General features: G+C 41.8%; 1 protein-coding gene across 2 annotated transcripts in view; it reads left to right on the plus strand.

Moving 5' to 3' along the window:
• Window positions 1-22,743, plus strand: part of rhbdl1 (rhomboid, veinlet-like 1 (Drosophila)) — a 49,604-nt gene that overhangs the window by 6,038 nt on the left and 20,823 nt on the right. For both annotated transcript variants that reach the window (XM_072680157.1, XM_072680158.1), the window contains exons 2-4: window positions 15,653-15,811; window positions 21,160-21,384; window positions 21,514-21,662. In XM_072680157.1, the coding sequence (XP_072536258.1) occupies window positions 15,653-15,811; window positions 21,160-21,384; window positions 21,514-21,662 (533 nt within the window). The remainder of the gene's footprint in view (window positions 1-15,652; window positions 15,812-21,159; window positions 21,385-21,513; window positions 21,663-22,743) is intronic.

Here is a 22,743-nt window from a genome sequence, read left to right on the forward strand (position 1 = left end):
TAGACTTTGACAGTGATATGCCTGCCACCTCGAGACTGTTCTTGACTTGACAATGCATTTAGCCTTTACACCTTTAGCTAAAACAGGACATTGCCTAATAGAGGCACTTTGCTGATTCTCTTACGTTCTGTGGTTCAATGGCATCTTCTCAACAAAACATTTACACTTAGTTTCCATTGGGGTTAGGGTTCCCATTAACAGGTGTGTGTGTGTGTGTGTGTGTGTGTATAGTTGTTTTGTGCTGATGGTGAAAGAACAGTTTGATTGACACAAAGACTGGCATGTCAATCAGTCTGAAGAATGAGATCAATTCACCACTTATGAGATGAATGGTCATGTAAGACTCATCAATTACCGATATGTGTGTGTGTGTGTGTGTGTGTGTGTGTGTGTGTATGTGTGTGTGCGCGAGTTTGCCAGTGTGTCAGTAGTTTGAGCAGCCGGTTTTGTTAGAATAGCGTGGGAGTGCGCCATATGCATTTGTGCTTCTATGTGTGATTCAAGCTAAGACGAGTAGTTTTGCTGTGATGCCGTGGGTGTGTTTGCCCATACATAGACAATTGAGCATGTTCTGTTAGTTGTGTGTGTGTGTGTGTGTGTGTGTGTTTCAGGGCTTGCCGTTTCATTGAGTTTATGAGATTTCTGTTGGAGGAAGCAGTGCTGAGCTCAGGCTGTTTCTGGCTGTAAAACACACGTGTACACACACACACACTCACACTCACACACTGTGTGCTGCCGCTGTCTATTGCTGAGATAAGCTGAGTAGATGGATCGTATAGTAAATGGAGGCTTATATGGATTGTAGAAACACATGGCTTCTACTTCTATAGCTGGACATTTAAACGTCCATAGCTAAAACCGATATGCGCCTGTCTTCTGGTATCGATAGGTCACATTACCATGCCTGTATCAGCAGAAAATTCTGAATCACAAATTGAAGAAAAAAGAGAATGAAACCAACCCAATCCTGTCAAATCTGGTAGTGCTGCACAATATAGACAAATAGCAAAAAAACAAATAATTTCAAAAGTCCTAGAAATCATGCATCAAAAAACTGCAGGCATGTTTTGGTGCACTGCATGGCTGTCAGGATCCCCTGAACAGTGGCATAAGAATCTAAGCTTCCCCTGGTCAAAGTTTTTTGCTGTGAATAGAATAAAAAAGTATGAAGTTAAAAAAAAACATTTCTTTAATATTTTAAGCAAGATTACTTTATGTCCATCATATACAACCTAAACCTAAAACAACCTAAAAAAAGGTTCCAGAGAAAGTTATTCTATAGCTATTTAGATATTCCTCCTTTTGATCCCCCCTGTTAACATGCCATTTTGGATTTTGAGGTGTGGATTTTCCTGCTATAGAAGCTGTCCTCTTTTCATCTTCAGCTGTTTTACAGTGATGTGATGTTTGCTATCATAATTTGCTGGTATTTAATTGAATCCATTCTTCCTTCTACCAGTGTAAAGTTCTCATTGCCACTGGCTGCAACACAAGCCTAAAGCATGCCTGATACACCATATGATACACAGTTGGAAAGGTGTTTTATTTTCCAAACATACCTTTGCTTGTTGTGACCAAAAACTGTAGACTTATACTTCATCAGTCCACAGGGTTTCTTTTCAGAATGCGTTGGGCTCATTTAAAAACTTCTGATGCTGATGTTGTGATGAGTCTTCCATGAAAGGTATATTTGTGCAGTCATAAGTATCTTGGTGGCCTCCCTCTCTGGTCTCCTCTTTGTACGGTCATTCAGTTTGTAAGGATGGCGTGCTTTAGGCAGATTTAACTAAACTCCAGAACTCTTCAATAACCTTTTCTTGGAGTTGCATGGGATGTTGTTTTGTCTTCATGATGTTTTTGTAGCTGGGAATACTGATTAACCAGTTGCTGGACCTTCCAGATCAGGAGACTACTGGCACCAGTTGCCTGGACCACTGTTGAATTAGGTGAATATTTATGCTATCAAAAAAAAAAACACATTATGCAAATTAATGTAAAAAAAAGGCAAATTATATTGAGCATAATTCCATTTATAAAAGCAAGAACAAGGGGAATTCTAGACAAATATTTGAATATTTATATAGGCACTGTAAATTTCGACCAGGGGTGGTCTAAAGGGAGGTTCCACTTCCCATAAAGCACACTGACACTGACCTGTCGGCACAAACAGGGTGAGAGTCAGCTCCAGCAAAACCAATCAGAATCTCTGTTTCAGCGGGGGGACGGACTAAACGTCAGTCACAGTGTTTCACAGTGTTGCCTCACCTTATTAGTTAGCGCAGTTCGAGCACTGTGTGAACCTGCGGGATCAAAACAAACACTAACGCTGTTCATGAACAGGCTTATTGGTACACGTTATTATATTATAGCTCTGACAGAGGCTGTATGTAGAGATCCAAGTCACTGCTAGTCAGTTAGTCAGTGGCTCAGTTGTCTTTGATCAGTCAGAGAAAATGATGCACCTTCATTGTCATTAAACAGTACAGCATATGTTTTTCTTCATACATCCTAGCTTTTAAGGCCAGGGGTCAGACATGCTGCGACCCCACTGGAGCAGAGTGTGTTAAAGGCCTTGCTCAAAGGGCCAACAGTGGCAGCTTAGTGAACCTGGGAATCAAACTCACAACCTTGTAAACAGTAACCTAGTACTCTAACTGAGGCATCACGGCCCTGCCTCTTGACGTCTGACTGTGCGTAATGTGGCCCAGTACCGTAAATTATTTAGCACCTCTGGGCTGGCTAATTATTACAGCTACAATTTCTATTAATTTTCATTTTTATGTCAACTGGCCCTCACCGACATAAAACTCACCAGAAATGGAGATCAAAGCTTCTGCACAAGGCCAACAATGACTAATTCACAAACCTGAGAATGAGAAATGACAAACCTTTAATGCTCCTGACACTCCTAACAAATGCACGGATAGCGGAAATGTAAGTCAGTGTAATGAAACTCTTAATTAAAGTAATGCGCCGTTTCCTAAATTAAATTGTCCTCCTGCTGGCGTAAAGATAATGCCGTTTCTGTGCAGAACATGTTCAAAGGTATCAGCCAGTGACTGAAATGAGTTACTTATACTTAATATTTTCAATTTGACAAAAATGCCCATACATGTAGAAATCATCTGGTGTTCTTGATGGCAAGCCACGATCCTGCTCTCCTGGTATTGTTAGCTTTTAGCCTAGCAACAGGCAAGCACTTGCTTGTTTCACCAGCTCTTCCCTGGCCTTCGGTACTCTCCTCATGGGCGTTAAGCGTGGCTTGTGGCTCTTCTCATTGCTCTCCCCCTGACCGTCACATGAATACCTGCAGCAGCGCTTTCTCCGGTCAGTCTTTTTCCAAGCAGTGCATCACCTGGTCAGCTAGTGATAGCATTCAGCCTTTTTAGCCTTGCGAAATTAGATTCTCCTGAAGTAGGGGTTGCATTTATTATTAGGCTTTTTTTGCTAGTGGGTGTATAGTGGGTGTATTTGTATACTTTGGGGCAGTACATATAATGCCTATATTCCATGTGCTAAACTCTCAGTATTTAAGATGCATGCACTGGATAGCATTGCGCTGAGGGATGGCATTAACCAAAAATAGCCAATACAGAACCAGTATAATCTGGTGTTCTTTGATAGAAAACCAAAATCCTGATCTCCTTGTTTTTCAGTGCAGAAGGAACATACAATGCACAGTTTTAAAAAGGAAAGTATAGTCCTGACAGCAAACTAGGCAATGAGAAATTACTTTCACCTTTATAGCATCTTAAACATGCTTTTACGGTGTGTAAATGAATATCTTACTGAAAACTGCTTACATGAACAAAGCTACTGAGGACCACTCAGAGTGTCGTTTGTCTCCATAGCCCTCATTTGGGCAATGCTGACTAATTGTTGCTAGCTGTAATTGCTTATGAGACCATGTGTTTTCCTTCTCTACATAAAGTCAGTAACTTATGGGATGCTGTGTAAAAGCAGACGCCAGAGGAGTGTGATTTGTCGACCAAGCTGAAAGAGCAGAACAGCTTGTGCTGTTACGAAAGTGTCTATATATACACACACTATATGACAAAATGTTTGCGGACACCCCTTTCTTTTAAATTGCACCCGTTGCTGACACAGATGTACAGATGTGTACACACACAGCTTGTGTAGTTGCAGCAGAGGTATTGGCCAGCATTGAGCTGTGGGGCAGTGGACCTGTGTTCTCTGGAATGATGGATGGTGCTCCACCCAAAATACTTTCGGGATGAGCTGTGGCGGTGAGTTGGGGTGGTGATCAACCAACATTCTGATCTCTCTAACTCTCTTGTCACTGAATGCTCCAAAATCTAGTAGAGCCCTCCCTGGACAGTAGACAGTTACTCCACAAGAAACAATGAATATATATATATATAGTGTGTAATAAATAGTGTGTGTGTGTGTGTGTGTGTGTGTGTGTGTGTGCAAAAGCAGGAAAGAGAGCATTGCTTGTTCAGGTGCCATCTGTGCAGAGAGAGGGGGAGAGAGAGTGGGAGAGAGCTAGGAGTCCTCTTCTGACCCAGAATTTGTTACTAGAGAAGTAGAAGGGCTGAAGAGTGAGGGAGAATCCACTAGGTGATAACAGACCGACTGATCAGTCCTACACCTTCCTCTGCTTGGGCTGGCATTATACTGAACGGCACTCTCATAGCCTCTCTCCATCCTCTTCTCATTACGCCTACAGGCCGCTACACTCTGTCCTGAAACTTTCTCCTCATCATAATCCACACCTGGTTCTTGTTAAGGGTGCCAAAGAATGAATTTCAGATTATTTGGAATTCTTCTTTGGTGTGTGTGTGTAATATTCTAATTATTATCCTTTGGAATATTAAGCATACGACCTTGGCTGGAGATCATGTTCAGAAGCAGTTTTAGAAACCCACTAAAAGCCCTGTTATTTTGCTTCAGAATGAAATTAAACTGATGGTTAAAAAAATTAAGCTTAAGGTAAGCTATGCATTTATTGGCTGGCCACATATAATAGCCTAGCCTAGCATTAGACCTGTAAGGGCCATCCTTCTCATGGCTCTCCTCCTGACAGTCGCATGAATACCTGCAGCAGCGCTTTCTCCGGTCAGTCTTTCTCCAAGCGGTGCTTCTCCTGGTCAGCTAGTGTTAACATTCAGCCCTTTTAGCTTTGCTAAGAGAGATTCTCTGAGGCAGGTCATTGCATTTTGCCGTAGGCCTTTTTTAGTGGGTGTTTTTTTGTAAACCAAGCAGCCATAAAAATAATTAGACAATATTCCATGTACTAAACTCTCATTATTCATGAAGTTGGGGTGGTTAGCATTGCGCTGAGGGATGGGTGGAGACGGAGGGTCATCCTGCCCACTCAGAGAGCACTAAGCCAACTGTGCTCTCTTTGACTCCCAGCCACGGGTGTCCGTTGCATAACCGGGAATCGAACTTGTGATCTCCCATTGATAGGGTTGATTCTGTGCGTATGTAGAAGTCTGTTTGCAGTGAACAAACAGCCACATTAATAAAACTTAGCACTACTGGCGCTACCCCACACAAAGTGTGCAACATGGCAATGAAAGCCAATCAAAAATTAAATGATAAGGAACACATACATATTAATAGACGCTTGACACGATGGATAGAAACACAGTTAATGCAGGTAAAACACTGAACATCTGACTCGCATTTTAAACTTTGACCTGTAATGGCCTATAGATGCTTCCTCCCTTTCTGCTGTGTGTGGCAGTCTGTAGAGCACAGTTTTTCCACACTTCATTTCTCAGTAGCTCTAGCACATCATCTGGGAATTAACACTACATCCTCTCTCCTAGCCCTGTGTGAATACCCTGCTAACACGAAAATTGTCGTGTACACTACGGATGTACTCGATTTGACACACAGGGCTAGGGATCAAAAGAGGACCCTGTCTTCCTCTGAGCTGCACCAAGTAGTGGAGTTATGAGGATACAGGTAGGATAAGTTTACACGGCAGATTAAACAGAGGCACAGAAACATACCAGTAATGATGTTACACACTATTTAAGATCTGGTGAACTACTGAATTGGTGGGACACATGCAAGGTGTAAGAAATCAGAAGGATTACAAGAAGAGTTCACGCCAGGGTCATACTATATCATTTATTATTGGTCGATGTGACTCGCTATGTGCTGTCCAGGGTTGGCTGCCCCTTTTCGCAGTGCACCAGGGGTCCCCACAAGTTAATCCTGGATTTATATAGCTACATGTAGACTTAGGAAGTGTTTAAAATAAATGATCTGAGGCTATTTCTTAATCTAAGATAAATTCAAAATTAAAAATGCATATGATTACGAGATGGAAGAAGCATAAGCAACTGTAGTAGGGGGGAACTCTGAGAACTTATTCTTGTGGCTTCTGCTTTGTGAATAAAATTCACATTTAAGTTGTGTTTCAGCTCCTTCTTATATTTACAAAAATTTCTGTATCTACTAACACGTCACTTTGGAACTAAATGGAGCTGAATTGGACTCTAACTGCACTTTATTGGCTATTAGCCCAGCACCATTAGCCTAAAGCCCCAAGAAGTGCTAGGCTAACAGCAGACAAGTCTTGGCCTCTTTTGTAGCACCACTGGAACATATTAAAGTATATCTAGCAAAGCTTTTAACAAAAAAAAATAAATAAACAAATTATGAATACTCTACAAAATAGCTGTTGTATCGGAGCTGGGGAGCCGCGCTTTTCTCAGGGCAAGCTGGCTACCTAACAGTGTTGCATCAGTGACAGTTCGAAAGGGGTTGGTGGCTAGCTGGCCTGGCTGGCTGGCCTCACATGTGTCGAAGGAGACGTGATAGTCTTCACCCTGCTGGGTGCATTGTGATGGGGGAGTTCACACGAATGGCGGTCGGGTAATCGGCCTTCCAGCTTGGGCATTAAATGGGGTAAAATAAAAAATAAATGATTAATTAAAAATAAATAAAAACAATAAATGGCTGTGCTAATCCACATTATGATAATACTCCCTCCCCTGGCTGATGTCTCTAGTGTTGCGCCACTGATGCTCTGGTGTTACTCTCTTGGTAATCACACTCCTGGTGTATGTTGTGGATTTTATTCCCGCCATGCTCTAGAGGAAACACCCTCCGCCATACGGAGCGTGTCTGCCGCAGCCATGGAAACTGCAAATCTTTCATTTTTTTGGCCCGCTTTAATAGACCACCGGCCTGCCAGAACAAAAGCAGCATTCATACTGAGAGAGATCAGACGGTCAGGCGCATCCGCAAACCTGCCGTTACGTGTCTGATCTCGGAAGTCAGCGGCATCTGATAGGTCTTTGTGCGTTTGGTTTGATGTAAGCTAATGTTTTTTCCCTCTCTATAGCTCTTGATTGTGGTGGTTTGGCGCACTCAGGCATACACACACTTGAACGGGTTTGTATTCATACATTTGTGGAGCTTTTCCATGCACTTCACGATGACTGTGGGGAAACGCTGCTGCGCTACATCTATCACAATTCTAACCTTAACCTCTGAAGCCAGAGAATCAGCTTTGTATACTGTTTCTATAAAAAAAAAGCTCCTGTTTTTGTCAGAAAATCATTTCTCCTGATAGGGAGCAGTCAAGTGTCCCCTCAGTGACAAATAATGATAGTGTTTTCCATCATCCTGAGAACATTTTGTCCCCAGAAAGAGATAAATACACACACACCCACACTCAAACAGGCCTAGGCTGATGTGAGTGTCAGGAGGAAATGGAGGTTAAAAGAGTCATCATTCACTCTCTTCTCCTGTCAGGGAACCACTCTTCTCACCCTCCATTTCGCTGTGTTAATCTCTTTCTCTCTCTCTCTCTCTCTCTCTCTCTCCCCCTCTCTCCCCCTCTCTCTTTCCGACCTCTGTCTTTAATCATACTCTTTTTAATAGGGATGCACACTATTTGAATTATATACAATTTTTCACATATATTTTATTATTTATTCTAGGGGTGGGCCAATCTGATACTCAGTATCGGTATTGGGTCTAATACTGGTAAAACGCACTGAATCAGGTATCAGGAGGCAAAATAAGAAAAAAAACGATCCATTACCCTAAACTTTCTAGGCTTAATAACTCAGGATCAGTGTAACTAACAGACTGATATATTATAGCAATAGCAGCAATATTGACCCTAACCATCTAACCTAAACATCTAATGGTCTTTATAAGCAACAGCTCCAGTTGCAGACGCGAAGTAAATTCATGATTAAACATGGTTACATTTGTACAAATATCTGTTCAAAAATGACTGGCAATGTTTCTGTGTTTCAAAATAAAGGAATCACACAGCTTCATTTCACTACTCATATTTATACTTTTTATGTGTTTAGGTTGGAAGCAACGAGGGCTGCCTCTAACCGATTCATTTTTCACCAAAAAGTTCAATTTCAAAATTGTAAATAAAGCCTTACATATTAACCTATTACTATTTAAGTTTAAATAAGAAAAGCGTAATAGTCAGCGTAATGCAGTGTGGGTTTTCTACCCCTTATTAAAGTGTATGTGATTGAGTGTATTCATGCCATTCCCTACACAACGAAATTTACTTCGAATAATGGGCGAACAGAGTAAGTAGGTATACACTGAGTGTAATGACGATGGTAGGGGCACGCATTTCTATCCATTCCGCGTAGTTATAAATTTGGCCATACGCATGGTGCGCTAAGAGCTTCCATGCAGGGAAGTGTATGGATGTTTAATGTCATTTTAGCCGCGTGGTGACTTGCAACTTTTGCGCTGCATCAAGTATAAACCAGACCTTAAACATAATTAAACCCCAACTGAGTCGGACTGTAGCTTTGAGTGAAGCCGACCCGACAGGAGCCAGAAAGGACTGACCTCATGTTCATAGTTATATAGTATTATTATTATAGTATTATAGTATAGTATTATTAAAATGAACATCTCAAATTCACATTTATTTCTAAACCCTAACCAGTATTAAATGATGGATGTATTAAAGGCCATAGTGTGAACAGCTGGGAATTCTGGGAATTTTCACTGCTTTTTGATTCTTAAGTTGTGTGTTTAGTTGACAGATTTTACATTGAATTATTCTTTGGGTGGATAAAATAGAGTTCAGTTCATATTCACAGATTCATCACTCTAACTTACTCAAATTTGGGTCTGGGAGAGATGGCAGGACTTTAATGGCATTTTCAGAGTCAATGTCATAGACTATGGCGACTAATCATGTCAGCATTTGTAGCAACTATTATATCTAGCTCTCCCTGTGGGCTTAGTCGTATCGTTTGCACACGGCTGAATTGTTCCTAAAAGGTTCGGGATGAGCAGGAGTTTGTGCTGTTTTTTTTTTGTTGTTTTTTTTACATAAAGCATTTCTGTTTGCATACTTAGGAAACCAAAAATGTTAAAAACCAATAAAAGCCAGCCATAAACAGCTATTGCCACAGTTATTACACATTTAAAGACATTTAATGGAACTTTTACATTTACAGCACTGGTGTTCCTTTACTACTTGCATGTATTTCTGCATTGTGGCCAATTGTAGCTTATTAAGCTTATTATATCTTATTTGCTGTAAAAAAAAAAAACTATAAATAGTGGAACACTATAAATATCAGGATTTATAGCCGTCTATTATTATAGATTTATTAGAGTATTTAAGTCAGAGTTAGCATCGGTATTGGTACTCTGTATCAGCAGATACTTGAAAATCTGTTATCGCTATCGGAAAGGAAAAAGTGGTGTCGGTGCACTCCTATTTTTACCTCCACAGAAATTGATCTTACACTTCTCTCCAATGCTGATTCCGGTAGCTGTCGTCCCTGTTTCTCAGTTTTTACATAGTATTCATGTATCCGTCTCAGCAGATAAGTAATAGCAGAAACCAGCATCGTCCCACAGTTGCCATATCGGCCCACCTCTTTAATTACTCTCCATGAATCCTTCTCACATTCTCTCGCAGTCTCTCCGGCCAATCCGCTGCTTCTCCCTGTCTTTTGTTCTTTTCTTTTCTTCAACCTTTTTTGCCTCCTTCACTCTCTCTCTCTCTCTTTCACTCCATCTCTCTGAGTGACACATTGGTAGCCTGTAACCTGTAACCATGGCGACACCGCGGCATGTCTGTGTTGAATCACTTCAGTAACTGCTCGTCTCTTTTTCCTTTATCCCTCTCTCCAGCCGTCTGCCTCACTCCCTCACTCCCTCACCCAGTGCCTCTAGTCATTCTGACTAGAGCTGTGATCTCCGCTCTTTTCCTCATCCCTCCTTTTCCCCCCTTTCTGGACTGAAATGCCCTCCTCCCTCAATCCACTCATTCCTTCATCCTGACATCCATCCATTCTCTCTCTGAATGCCTGCATCAGGAAGAGCGCTTTCCGTCTTCTTTTACACACTTTCAAAGCGTATGGTGGCCCAAAATCTCTCTCTCTCACACACACACACACACACACAGGCGAGGCAGACGATTAAGTAAAAATAACTGCTCGCTCTTCCATGCTGGTGTTTTCAAGAAAAGCTTCAGGCGTTTAGTCATTTACTCACCCAGATTATGTTTCTTGGTTACTGTGTGTGTGTGTGTGTGTGTATGCATGCTTGCTTTACATGTTTAGATAAAATATAATGTATCAAGTTTAAATGTTTTAATCAGTCAGTAATCTTAAATAGTCTTGTGTACTTGTATTTTTTTTGTGCAGAGAAGGAGAAAGTGGACTGGAGACTTGACCTGGGGTACAGACATGACGTTGTTTCATTTGTTGGGGCAGGAGCTGTTAGTTCACAGTCCGATCTGCAGGCAGCTCAAGTCCCCAGCAAGTCCCAAGTATTGCGTCTCAGTACACAGATATAGTCAATTCAATTCAGATGTATTTCTATAGTGTTTTCACTACAAATATTGTCACAAAGCAGCTTTACAGAGATCCGGGTCCGAGCCTCTTTTGAGCAAGCTAGTGGCAACAGTGACAAGGAAAAACTCCCTTGAATCAAGAGGAAGAAACCATCCTCCTCTGGTCGACACCGGATAATAATAATGATAGTAAGCAAAACAGGAAAATACAATCAAACAAAACTGAATAAAGAAAAAAAGGCAAATGTGCCAATGTGACATCGATAGTTGGTTTCCAGCCTCAGGGAGGGACAGCATGTGTGTATGATGACTTTTGCGATCTAGGCAGTTGCAACAGGATGCTGAAGCTACTGATCCTTAACCTCTAGGCTCTCAGCATCTCCAGAAAATCTGCATTCCTGGTACACCTAGTCATCATCAGATCTTACTAGATTTTTACACATGTTAACAAATGTGCAATAAAAGTAATATTTAACTACTCTAAAGCTGAAAGAGTTAAAAACAGGTCTTTTTGTGTTATGTTTTCTGTAACTGAACAGCCATTAAGTACAAAAAGAGTCTTGTCCCTATCTGGGCAATAGATTTGATGTGTTTTTACATCACTCTGTTGACTGTGTTCATCTCCAAACCTTTCTTCAGGGGAGGCTTGTATTATTTATAGTTCCCATCATATCAACACCTGGTTTGGTAAGTCTTAAGTTCTTAGTGATGGCAAATCAGGTGAGCTGCTGATGGAATTGAACACATTCGTGCACTGGCTGGGGACGACTCCCTCTCCACTCTCCCTCGCTCTCCTACCTTGTTTCCGTCTTTCTCTTCCTCATTCTCTGCCCCTCTCTCCTTTCATCTTTCACCTTCTCTGTCTCAGTCTCTGTTCCTGTCCCTCTATCTCTCCCTCACTTATTAAAATATGTTCATTCAATGAAAAGAGCGGCTCTGTCTCAGCGAGGACAAATAGCTCTGTCTCAGTGAGGACAAGCAGCTCTGTCTCAGTAAGGACAAGCCGGCTTAGTGGGGAAGTACAGTTCTGTCTCAGTGAGGAGGTACGGCTCTGGTTCAGTGAGGAAGTGTGGCTCTGTCTCAGTGAGGAGGTGTGGCTATGGCTCAGTGGGGATGTGCAGCTCTGTCTCAGTGGGGTAAATGTGGTTCTGTCTCAGTGGGGACGTGCAGTTCTGTCTCAGTGGGGACGTGCAGCTCTGGCTCAGGGGGGATGTGCAGCTCTGTCTCAGTGGGGACGTCTATCAGTGGGGATGTGTAGCTCTGGCTCAGTGGGGACAAGTGGCTCTGTTTCACTCATGACATGCAGCTCTGTCTCAGTGGGGACGAGAGCTCTGTCTCAGTGGGGAGATGCAGCTCTGTCTCAGTGGGGACGTGCGGTTCTGTCTCAGTGGGGACGTGCAGTTCTGTCTCAGTGGGGATGTGCAGCTCTGGCATAGTGGGGATGTGCAGCTCTGTCTCAGTGGGGACGTCTATCAGTGGGGATGTGTAGCTCTGGCTCAGTGGGGACGAGTGGCTCTGTCTCAGTCATGACATGCAGCTCTGTCTCAGTGGGGACGAGAGCTCTGTCTCAGTGGGGAGATGCAGCTCTGTCTCAGTGGGGGCATGTGACTCTGTCTCTGTAAGGAATGTCTCAGTGGGGACATTAATTTCTGTTCCAGTGAGGAAGAGCAGCTCTGGCTCAGTGAGGAACAGCAGCTCTGGTTCAGTGAGGATAAGCAGTTCTGGCCCTGTCTCTGCTCTTTGGGCAGTCAGGACTTCTTGTGCCTGCCTCTCTCTGTGGTCAGGCTGTGAGTCTGTACTTGGTCAGGGTGAATCTCAGTGTTAGTCGGTGTGGTCAGATCTGTAAGGGCCGAGCAGCTCTGCATTTTACTCCCTGTAGGCGACGCTGAAGTCTTGTTAAGGTTGTTTTGTAATTTTGTTGATTCTAACTAGGTTAGCTGGTGTGTTCTGGATTTGAGTGTGTGAGATATTTGTGTGTGTCAGATGGGGTGGGGGGATGGGGTGTGAGTGTAGAACTGTGTTTCAGGACTAGTTGAGCGATTGGACTGTTCCCTTTCTTCTCCACCCGCCCCTTTTTCTCGTACTCTCCCTCTCTCTTTCTCCTTCTCCTGCTCGCTCTCTCTCTCTCTCATAAATAAATAGTTGTAAATGTGAAATGCAGCGAAGTAGATTTAATGGGATTAAAACTCTGCATGTGCTCAATTAAACAGCTTTGAATTATTGTGCACACACACACACATGTGAAACCACATATTCTTACCAACTGTTACATACAAGTGTTACATGTTTCCCTTTTAAATTATAATAAACTGTAACCATTACATCAGAAAATGATTTTATTATGATTTTATATCAGATAAAGATTTTATTTTTTTTATGAAAAAGCTCATAGAAAAGTTCTAATACTGGTCAATACTGGGCTAAAAAGTAGATCAGTTTATGGAGCTTGATTAGGGCTAAACAGTATGAGAAGTTATCATGTATTGTTATTGATAGACTTGGCCTAAAGGTTAGAAAAGTAGGCTTGGGACCAGAAGGTCGCCAGTTCAATCCCCTTGACCAGCAGAGTGACAGAACAGTGCTCTTTCCTCCCTCTACATTCACAGCTGAGGTGCCCTTGACCAAATGACCTAAGCCCCGCTTGAGATAGCTGCTCACTGCTCCAGGTGTGCACTACTGCCACAGTTCACTAGTGTGAGTGGCCGTTTTTTACTGCCACAGAGGGCTTAAATGCAGAGGTTAAATTCTGTTGTACTGCTGTAAAGTTGCTGTAAAATGTTTTGTCCTTCCTTTCAATGTCATCACAATATGCTAATATAAATATATAGTGGCACAAAAACCTTGTATCTCCAAAATTCCTGCTTTACAGGTGAAAACAGACATGATACAAATATCATGACAGCCATGATACAAATATCATAGCAAACAGCAAGGTGTACCCTATCCAATCAGTGACCTCGACCTGTCATCTAGTATCAGCTCAAAATCCACTCTAGTCTGTTTACTAGTCTGTTCATATGTCCAGCCAACTACTTGTATAAAATGCAATGTATTCCCTGTATTGACTGTTATGATTTCTGAACAGACTGAACACACCTTGTGAAGCGTCTCTTTATCCACCTTTCTGTTGGCTTATTGCCCCCTTTTTTCTTTACAGTATTTGGTGTTCTGAGTGAGAAACTGAATTTATGGAGTCATATCTTATTTTGATATTTTGCGGCGTGATCATGCCTTCTCCCCTCACGACCGAACACAATTTCAGTCCCAGAAGTCTCCAAAATCAACAGATGAGACATGTTTTTACTCTAAATATCAGTAGATTCCAGATTTAAATCCCCCGTCACTGTTTTTAAAAGCCACAGCCTTGCAGTTTCTGCCGTTTTTCAGCAATAGAGAGAGACGAGAGCTGAACTGCTCGATTGGAGACTTGCACCTGTAATGGAGGACAGCTAAGAGCGAGCGGCAGAGCCGGCCCAAGGCATACTCGAATTATGCGGCCACTTAGGGCCCCAACATCACCAGGGGGCTCCCAAGAGCACCAAGATATCATGATAAAAAATATATTTTTAAAAAATAACACAAAATAGTGTTACACAGGTAAAAGCGTTTTTTAATTTTTTTTTGCATTTTTATATGCATTTATTTTCATAGTTGGTGCACCAATCCTAGGTTAATCAATTGACTGCTGCCACTGTTAGGCAAATACAGATATGCAGCATGGTCGATAGTGTATTACACAATATCTCTCTTTCTGCAAAGAAAAAAAAAAAAATCTGCTCCCATTCACACTTATACGTTTGCACACTTATAAACTTAAAAACTAAAGAAATTAATAACAACATTTTTGTGAGTTTGCTTCCCCTGTAAGGTTAAAAACAACAGCCAGAATGACACCGATATGCTGTAAGCTAATTACAGATAATGCTAATGATAGTGGGGATGTTACACACACAGTGTAGCCTATGGAACAATGAAGCATCTGGTGCTGAGGTGGTGGTATGGGGGTCCCCAAATGAAAATCTGCTTAGGGCCCTATCAAATTCTGGCGGGAGGGAGGGAGTAATAACGTCACTGCCACAGATGGTCTTCCATATAAGGTGATCTGAAAAAGGGAGGAGCTGCTCGCTCCTTTTTGGGCTCACAGACTTCAAATTTTAAGAATAAAAGTCCTGAGCCCGGACAACACTGTGCCGAGGTCCAGCACCATTAATTATTTTGGAGACGATAAACAGTCCATTTGTTATGGTTTATTTTTCAGAGTTAGTAAAATAATGTTTACATCCTGATGCCTAAAGTCTTTCCCACATGGTGAGGGATCTGATTAATAAACAATGGTATCGGATTGTGTGTACCGTGTGTCGGCTAATATGCAGAGTTCCCCCTAAAATCCCTAAAAAACAAACCAAAAATAAAAAATAAAGCTTTTTTATTTCTATTTCTTTTTTTACATTTCTTACATTTCTATTGGTCCATTATTGTTTTGCCTATGGCCCAAAAAAATGTCTCAAACCTTAAAATACTGGGATATGTATCATAGCCACAAAACTGTATTTTTGCTACACCCTTACACAGATATAACCGGGGTGGTGTATTATTCTTAACCCAGCAGTGAAACTGACATGTGTGACTGTGTGTGTGTGTGTGTGTGTGTGTCTGTGTCTGTGTGTGTGTGTTTACGCATGTCAGTGTCACCTCTAGGTTGAGAGTGAGTCCACCACCCAGAAAAGTGCATCGCAGGGCAGTTCTGTATTTAGAACCAGGCCAATCAAATTGCAGTGGATGCAGATGTCACTGTAACAGCTGGAATGACAAAACTGGAATGACTCACCCTGTCTTTCTCTCTGTGTGTGTCTGTGTGTTTAGCTGGACCCCGAGCAGACTGGTTTCATCGCGGTGGAGAACTTCACCAGTCTGGCCGAGCAGCATGAGCTGCAGCTGGACCCTTCAAAGCTGGACATGCTGCTGGCTCTCGTCCAGAGTGACCAGCACGGCCACGTCTGCTACCAGGAGCTCATCGAGCTGGTAAGAGATGCACTGACACACACACACACATGCTCACTAGGCAAAAAAACACACACCCCCACACACGCTTAGTAGGCACATGGCGACAAATTGAGGGAAAATTGAACACAATTACCGAGCATGAGAAATAAACAGTACTAGTGTTGCACCGAGACTGTATCAGTATCTGCGCTGATACTGGCACTTACACTTACTGACACCCTAGTTTTTTGTTTGCATACTTTGTTATGAAACCAAATGTTTAAACAACCAGTCACAGCCAGTCACGTATTTACAGTTATTACCATTAATTAACATTTACAGCACTTTCTGTTTCCATAAGGTGTTTTTTTGGTTCTGAAACTAGAAGTTGAGATGTGTACCTGAATGTGAAATTGCTGCAGAAGAACTTTTTCACATTTTTTCACTGCTCTAAAATGTGAATTCTAGCTGTTTGGTCAAACTTAACCAGATTATGCTTCCCTAATGTTAATGTTGAAATATGTTGGGATGCACTAGGCTAACTGTTTCAGCTGCATATGCATTTTAGTAAAATCAAATATACTAAAGGACCATCTATGTGTAATGATGCAAAAAGTCAAACTTCAGAGGCATGTTATCAGTAAGCTTTACTGGAAGGTAAATGTGGGGCTTAGTTGTGACATTTCACTCGAGTTCTCTGGAGTCTCTGCCCGGTTCATACTAGGCTACATACGTCTGCTGTGTGTTTGCTGGAGTGTGACGTGATGTGTAGGTGCGATGGATTGCTTACAAACCAAGGGTCAGAAGGGTGTATGTTTATACTTCTCATCCAACCACAATTCATGGCACGATTTATCTGAATAGGGTTTTTTTTTTTTTGTTTTGTTTTTTTGGGGGGGGGGGGGGGGGGATGAAAACAAACCAAAATGAAATAGGAGTAATGAGGCTATTTTTAAAATGTAAGGAGTAGAAAGTACAGATAATTGGGTGAAAATGTAAGGAGTAGAAGTAAAACATCTACTTGTAAGCAAGTAGAAGGTGACCTCATTCTCAGAAGTGTCTAGTTCTGTGAGATAGGCGGTCTTGCACGCACTGCTCCATTGAGGTCTATCCTTTCCATTCTATCTTATGAGCAGCTCTTTATGAAATAATACATTTTTAACTTCATTGCTTTTTGGAAATCAAGCTATCTTTTACTCCATTAGCTTTCACAGTAACCAATATTTTGACGAGTGGTGCCCAGCCACTGTAAGTGGCAACATGGATCAGCCTTGATATGAATGAAACAGACAAATGAATGGACAAAAGTATTATGACACTTGCTCATTTATTTTCTTCTGAAATCAAAAAATGACCCATTTAATTTCATATTTTGTTATTGTAAAACTGTAAAAGATGGATATGAAAAGTGACCTTGCTTAAAGTGTTATAAAGAAATGTTTTATCTTTGACCTGCCTTGTGAAAACCAGGTCATCTTTTGCTCGTTTAGCTATTCACACTAACAGATACACTATATGGACAAAAGTATTGGGACATCTGTTCATTCATTGTTTCTGCTGAAATCAAAAGCTATTTAAAAAGAGTATGTCCTGATTTGTAGGAGTAACTGTCTCTACTGTCCTGGGAAGGCTTTCTACTAGATTGTGAAGCGTTTGCTGGGTTTGATTGCATTCAGCGACAAAAGCGTTAGTGAGGTCAGGATGTTTGATGATCACCTCCCCGCCTCATCCCAAAAGTATTGAATGGAGCTCCATCATTTCAGAGAACACAGTTCCACTGCTCCACAGCTCAGTGCTGGGGGCCTTATACCCCTCTGGCCCACTTTATGAGGTTTGATCTATAGACATAATCACACTGCACTTTGACCTTAACTGAGAGCTGTGAAGATGCTCAGAACTCATGCATAGTATCACGGTTCACCTTATTATCGAAGATCAGCACATGTCCACACATGCACACACACACACACACACACACACACACAGTCACACATACAGAATTAACATATACACTCACCCATGCCTGAATTCATGCTCACACGCATTTCGTCCCTTCAAAGAGAGCAAAGCATGTACATATGCACTAACATACATAAGACCACCGCCACAACAATACATACACACATGCATGCCTGCGGTCACATGAATGCACGCGTAAATACACACCACACACACATACACAAAGCATACAGCAGGCACTGAGTCATATGGTGAGTCACACATACTGTATATTCATACACAAACTCTCTCTCTCTCACACACTCTTTCTAGCTCGCTCACTCTGCCTCTCTGGATTCAAGGGTGTTTAAATGTTTTTGTTCTGATATAGAGCATTCAATCAGTTTTGCCTGAGGCTGTGCACACACACACACACACACACACACACACACACACACAGTTTACAGTGTTTTATGGCAGCATATTGCTGCGACGCAGGCTTCAAGTCAGCATAATATTTTAAACATGAAGAGCGTTTATTTTGGGTGGGGAAGAGGAGAAGAAAGAGAGACAGAGGGAGAAGAGGAGGGGTGAACTTTCATTTTAAAGGGATTTGGATGAAATGTTGAGCAAATCTGGGTCAGTGGAGAGTGAGAAGGAGGAGGAGGAGGGATACGGAAAGAGAGAGAGAGAGAGAGAGAGAGAGAGAGAGGTAAAGAAAATGTGAATATATATTCTCTCTAGCACTTGGCTTTTATTCTGTTCATCATTTGCTGATATTTTGGGGTCTCTGTGAGGCTGAGTGTGAGGTCCTATTCTTATGAAGTGTGTGTGTGTGTGTGTGTGTGTGTGTGTGTGTGTGTGTGTGTGTGTGCATGAGATATTTGAAGAAAGTACATCTCCTCCTCTTCCTTTTAGCTAATATATGCAGAGCGGTATGACACTGCTTACTTATCACAGCTTTCCAGACACGCACACACACACACACACACACACACACGTGCGGTACAGTATGCACAGTACTTTGCACACCCTGGGTGTAAATGTGTGTGTTTGTTTGTTTGTAAGTGCAAGTGTTCAGGTGACTGACTCTGAGAATAGTAACTCTTAGTAATGACTACAAAAAGAGTCCCATGAACTACATAGCCCAGCATGCACTGTTCTGTTTCTTAGAGGACTAGCTGTTATATCTTGTTAACTCATTCACGATATATACAGCTCTGGAAAAAGACCACCATTAAGAGACCATCCTACAGTGCTTTCAGTTTCTCTGGTTTTGCTATTTATAGGCAATGCGTTTAGGGAAATTACCATTTGCATTGTATTTCATAACCCATGGACAACATTTCCCCTAAATTCCCAAAAAAAATATTGCTATTTAGAGCATTTATTTGCAGAAATGACTGCTCAAAACAACAGCTCAAATAATGCAAAGAAATTATTATAATAATTATAATGCAAAGAAGTTATTAATCAAATATAAACAACACAGTGCTAATATTTGAACTTTGAGAGCATCACTATGGAAAATCACTGTGGTAAAATAACCTCTCCACTAGTCTTTCACATTGCTGTCTGGTGACTTTATTTGATTCATAGTCAGCAATTTCAGGTAACTCAGCTTTGTTTGTTGAAATACCTGGAATAAATTTTGCTGCCATACAAGTAGAGATGCAAATTTAAGAGAAAAAATTGTAGCTGTATGTATATATATAGTGAACTGACGAGGCGGCGATCAACAGACTTTTATTAGACAATATATTCAGAAATACTACTACGTTCGAGTGATGCATTCATATTCTGTTGCAAATAAACAAATCAGACACTGTAGGACTGCTGTAGGAACTGTTGAACGGTAGCCAGGTTACTGATTTTGGAAAATACATGCTGTAATTAGGACATTTACACACCTAGATGTGTATAAATGATAACCTTGCTCATGATTTTATTTTTATTTTTTATTGGTTGACATTCTAATACATTTTTAGAAGTAGGAACTGACGATTAACTTTAAGTAATACTATCATTGTTGTTTTTTTTATTACATGAAAATCACAACTATTTAGCTAAGTAGCTAATTAAAACTGGCTGCTTTGGTCATGTGTATATTCCTCCTGCTCTTGGATACGACCAGAGTTGTTATAAATTTGGAGGCTCAAAATGCTCAACATGGCGTCTTGTTACAGACAATGTCCCGCTCTTCATCGAAGAGCCAATTAGCTTACTTGTTACGCCATTAGCAGCGAAACGCCCAACTCCCGATGTAGAGATCTACGCAAGCACAGGACCCACAACAAGCCTTTTTTTGTCATTATTGGACCAAACAGTATAAACTATTCATGAGGTTTTCATCAGATTTCATATTATTTGAAACAGTAATCTGACCTTCAGTTTTCAGTGCTTTGGTCTCTCCTCATTAATAGAGGTGGGAGCCTGGTCTTGTGTGACTGGAAATAACTGCCCGGCATTGTAAAGATGACCACCCAGTGAACAGACATTCCTATAAGGACTTCGCTTCCGACGCAACACAAGTTTTTTCACTTTGTCTGTAGTAAAAAAACACCGCATTGCATAGTGGTATAGATTGGAAATCCTAGCACACATCGTCTAGACACTACATTTTTACAACAGTTAGTTCGCGTCATGCGAGCTGATTGGTTGAGAAGCACTTTTTCTACAAACACTGTATCACTCCACTGAACACTGTCGCTATAAATTATATAATGAACCATAAAGTAATGTAAACGCCCTGAGCTAAGGAAAACAAGAATGACCTAAAAAATGGCCTGTGTAAAAGGTTGGAGAAGCTGGAATGGAAGGAATGGGAGGCTGTGCTCCATTGCTGTGACGTAGCAAAAAGCAGCTTGATAAGGAACTGTAATTTGGCGGAAGGCAATGCTAACATTCAAGCACAGTAAATGCTACCTTCACGGCCCAGTTTATTGATTTCATACTGTTGTACAAAAGCAATACAGCATTTAACATTGCGTGATATTGTGAAAGAACAGCATGGCTATGATGAACACTGCTTCATCACAGCTGTGCTGTTATTTCACGATAACACACGACCTTGAGTGCTATATTGCTTTAGTATAGGGACTGAAATGTTCAGCTGAGATTTCAAACACTAAAAAAATAGCTGACGCACTATATGGTGCACTATTTCTGCAATAGGGAGCGATTCCGAACTTGGCTTGTATCTGTAGAGAGTTGGGCTAAAATATACTCCTCCAGATTTAGAGCAGGCCGTTTAGTCTGTGTGTGTGAGGAAGAGAGAGAGAGAGAAAAAGTGAGAGAGAGACATTTAGTCTTTGCCTACAAAACAGGTAGAACACAGAGACCTTTGATCTAAATGGAGTCATAATCGATTCCTCCACCAAAATTACAGTACTGTCAACTGGTCCCTCGTCCCATTTCTCTCTCTCCCTCTGTCTCTCTCTCTCTATCAGCTAAGCAGCAAGCGCTCCAGCAGTTTCCGCCGCGCCATCGCCAATGGGCGTCGCACACTGCAGCGGGAGATCTTATTGGACGAGACGGGCCTGGGCGTGTACAAGCGTTTTGTGCGTTACGTGGCATACGAGATTTTGCCCTGCGAGACGGACAGACGCTGGTACTTCCATCAGAACAGACTCTGCCCTCCGCCAGTCTTCATGGCCATCATCACCATCGTGCAGGTGCACATACACACACACACACCCCAGTATTCACACCCATCCACCAGCACTTTATTCTCCTTGCCATGTCTTTCACACAAATTGGTGTTTGTCACTTACACTAGATACTTGTGTGTGTGTGTGTCTCAGATCGTGGTGTTTATGTGTTATGGAGTGAGGCTGAATAAGTGGGTTCTGCAGACGTATCAGCCGGACTTCATGAAGAGCCCGTTGGTGTATCACCCAGGTCATCGTGCTCAAGTCTGGAGATTCTTCAGCTACATGTTTATGCATGTTGGGTAAGAGGAGTTGTCACACATGCCCACATATACTGTACATACACACACATGCACAGACACACACTATATAACCTCTTTATGGCTACACAAGATATTATTTGTTCATCAGTATTGCAATTCTTGGCCTTTCTATAACCGGTATTGCAGTACAGAAATGATCCAATATGCAAATGAGCATTGGTCAAATCACAAATTTGTATATTGCGGGCTGTAAGCATACAGACCAACTTCGGGATGCTCCAGGTCAGCTTTAAAGGCACTCTTACAATCCAGCCTGAAAATGATGATATCATCTAGTAAAATCTAGAGTTCAGCAGTGCGTTTTGATATAGGCTACTACAGTGTCATACAGTCACAGTGTAGCAGTATGATTATAATTATCGGATACAGTGGATCAGGATCGGGGTACCCTGTCATCAATAGCCCAGTGCTCTAGTGTTGTGCTGTACGTTTGATACAGCATAGTCCATTCATAATAAACAGGGTTGAGTATTGGGCTTAGAAACAGGTTGTAGGCCTAGCGCCCAGTGTGCTGATTCTGCAGTACCCCCATCCAGATCACGTCTGTTCACTTCAAGTCAATCTTATTTGCATAGCTGCTTATAAGACCAATATTGTTACTAAGTGGCTTTGCAGATGTTCATGTACAGACCCCTAATGAGCATGCTGAGGGGGGCAGCGGCATGAAGAAGTTCCTATAAGAATTGAGGAACACTGAATTAAGTCGCTAAAGTAAAGACAGGATTCAAGTAGGTCGTTTTCTGGCAGACTGCAGATTATGTCAGACATATACAGGACTGTAGACATGCTAGATAAGAAGGTCAGGTACAACTTAAGAGAACTCAGTGAAGATCTTGCTTCATTGTTCGGATGGCTGCTCAAGCAGTGATTAAGATGTGCTCCTGTGTGTGTGTGTGTGTGTGGGGGGGGGGGGGGGGTGGCTCTGACAGCCCTTCATTAACCTGGCTGGCCTACATTTGGGAGTGGGGTTGTACCGGCATGAAGCAGTGTGTAACGTCATTGGGCGCTCCTCAGATCAATACCAAGGACTAGAGTGTTCTTGTGGTTCCACTTTGTTTGT

Source organism: Salminus brasiliensis, chromosome 5 (assembly GCF_030463535.1).
Source record: "Salminus brasiliensis chromosome 5, fSalBra1.hap2, whole genome shotgun sequence".
NCBI lineage: Eukaryota > Metazoa > Chordata > Actinopteri > Characiformes > Bryconidae > Salminus > Salminus brasiliensis.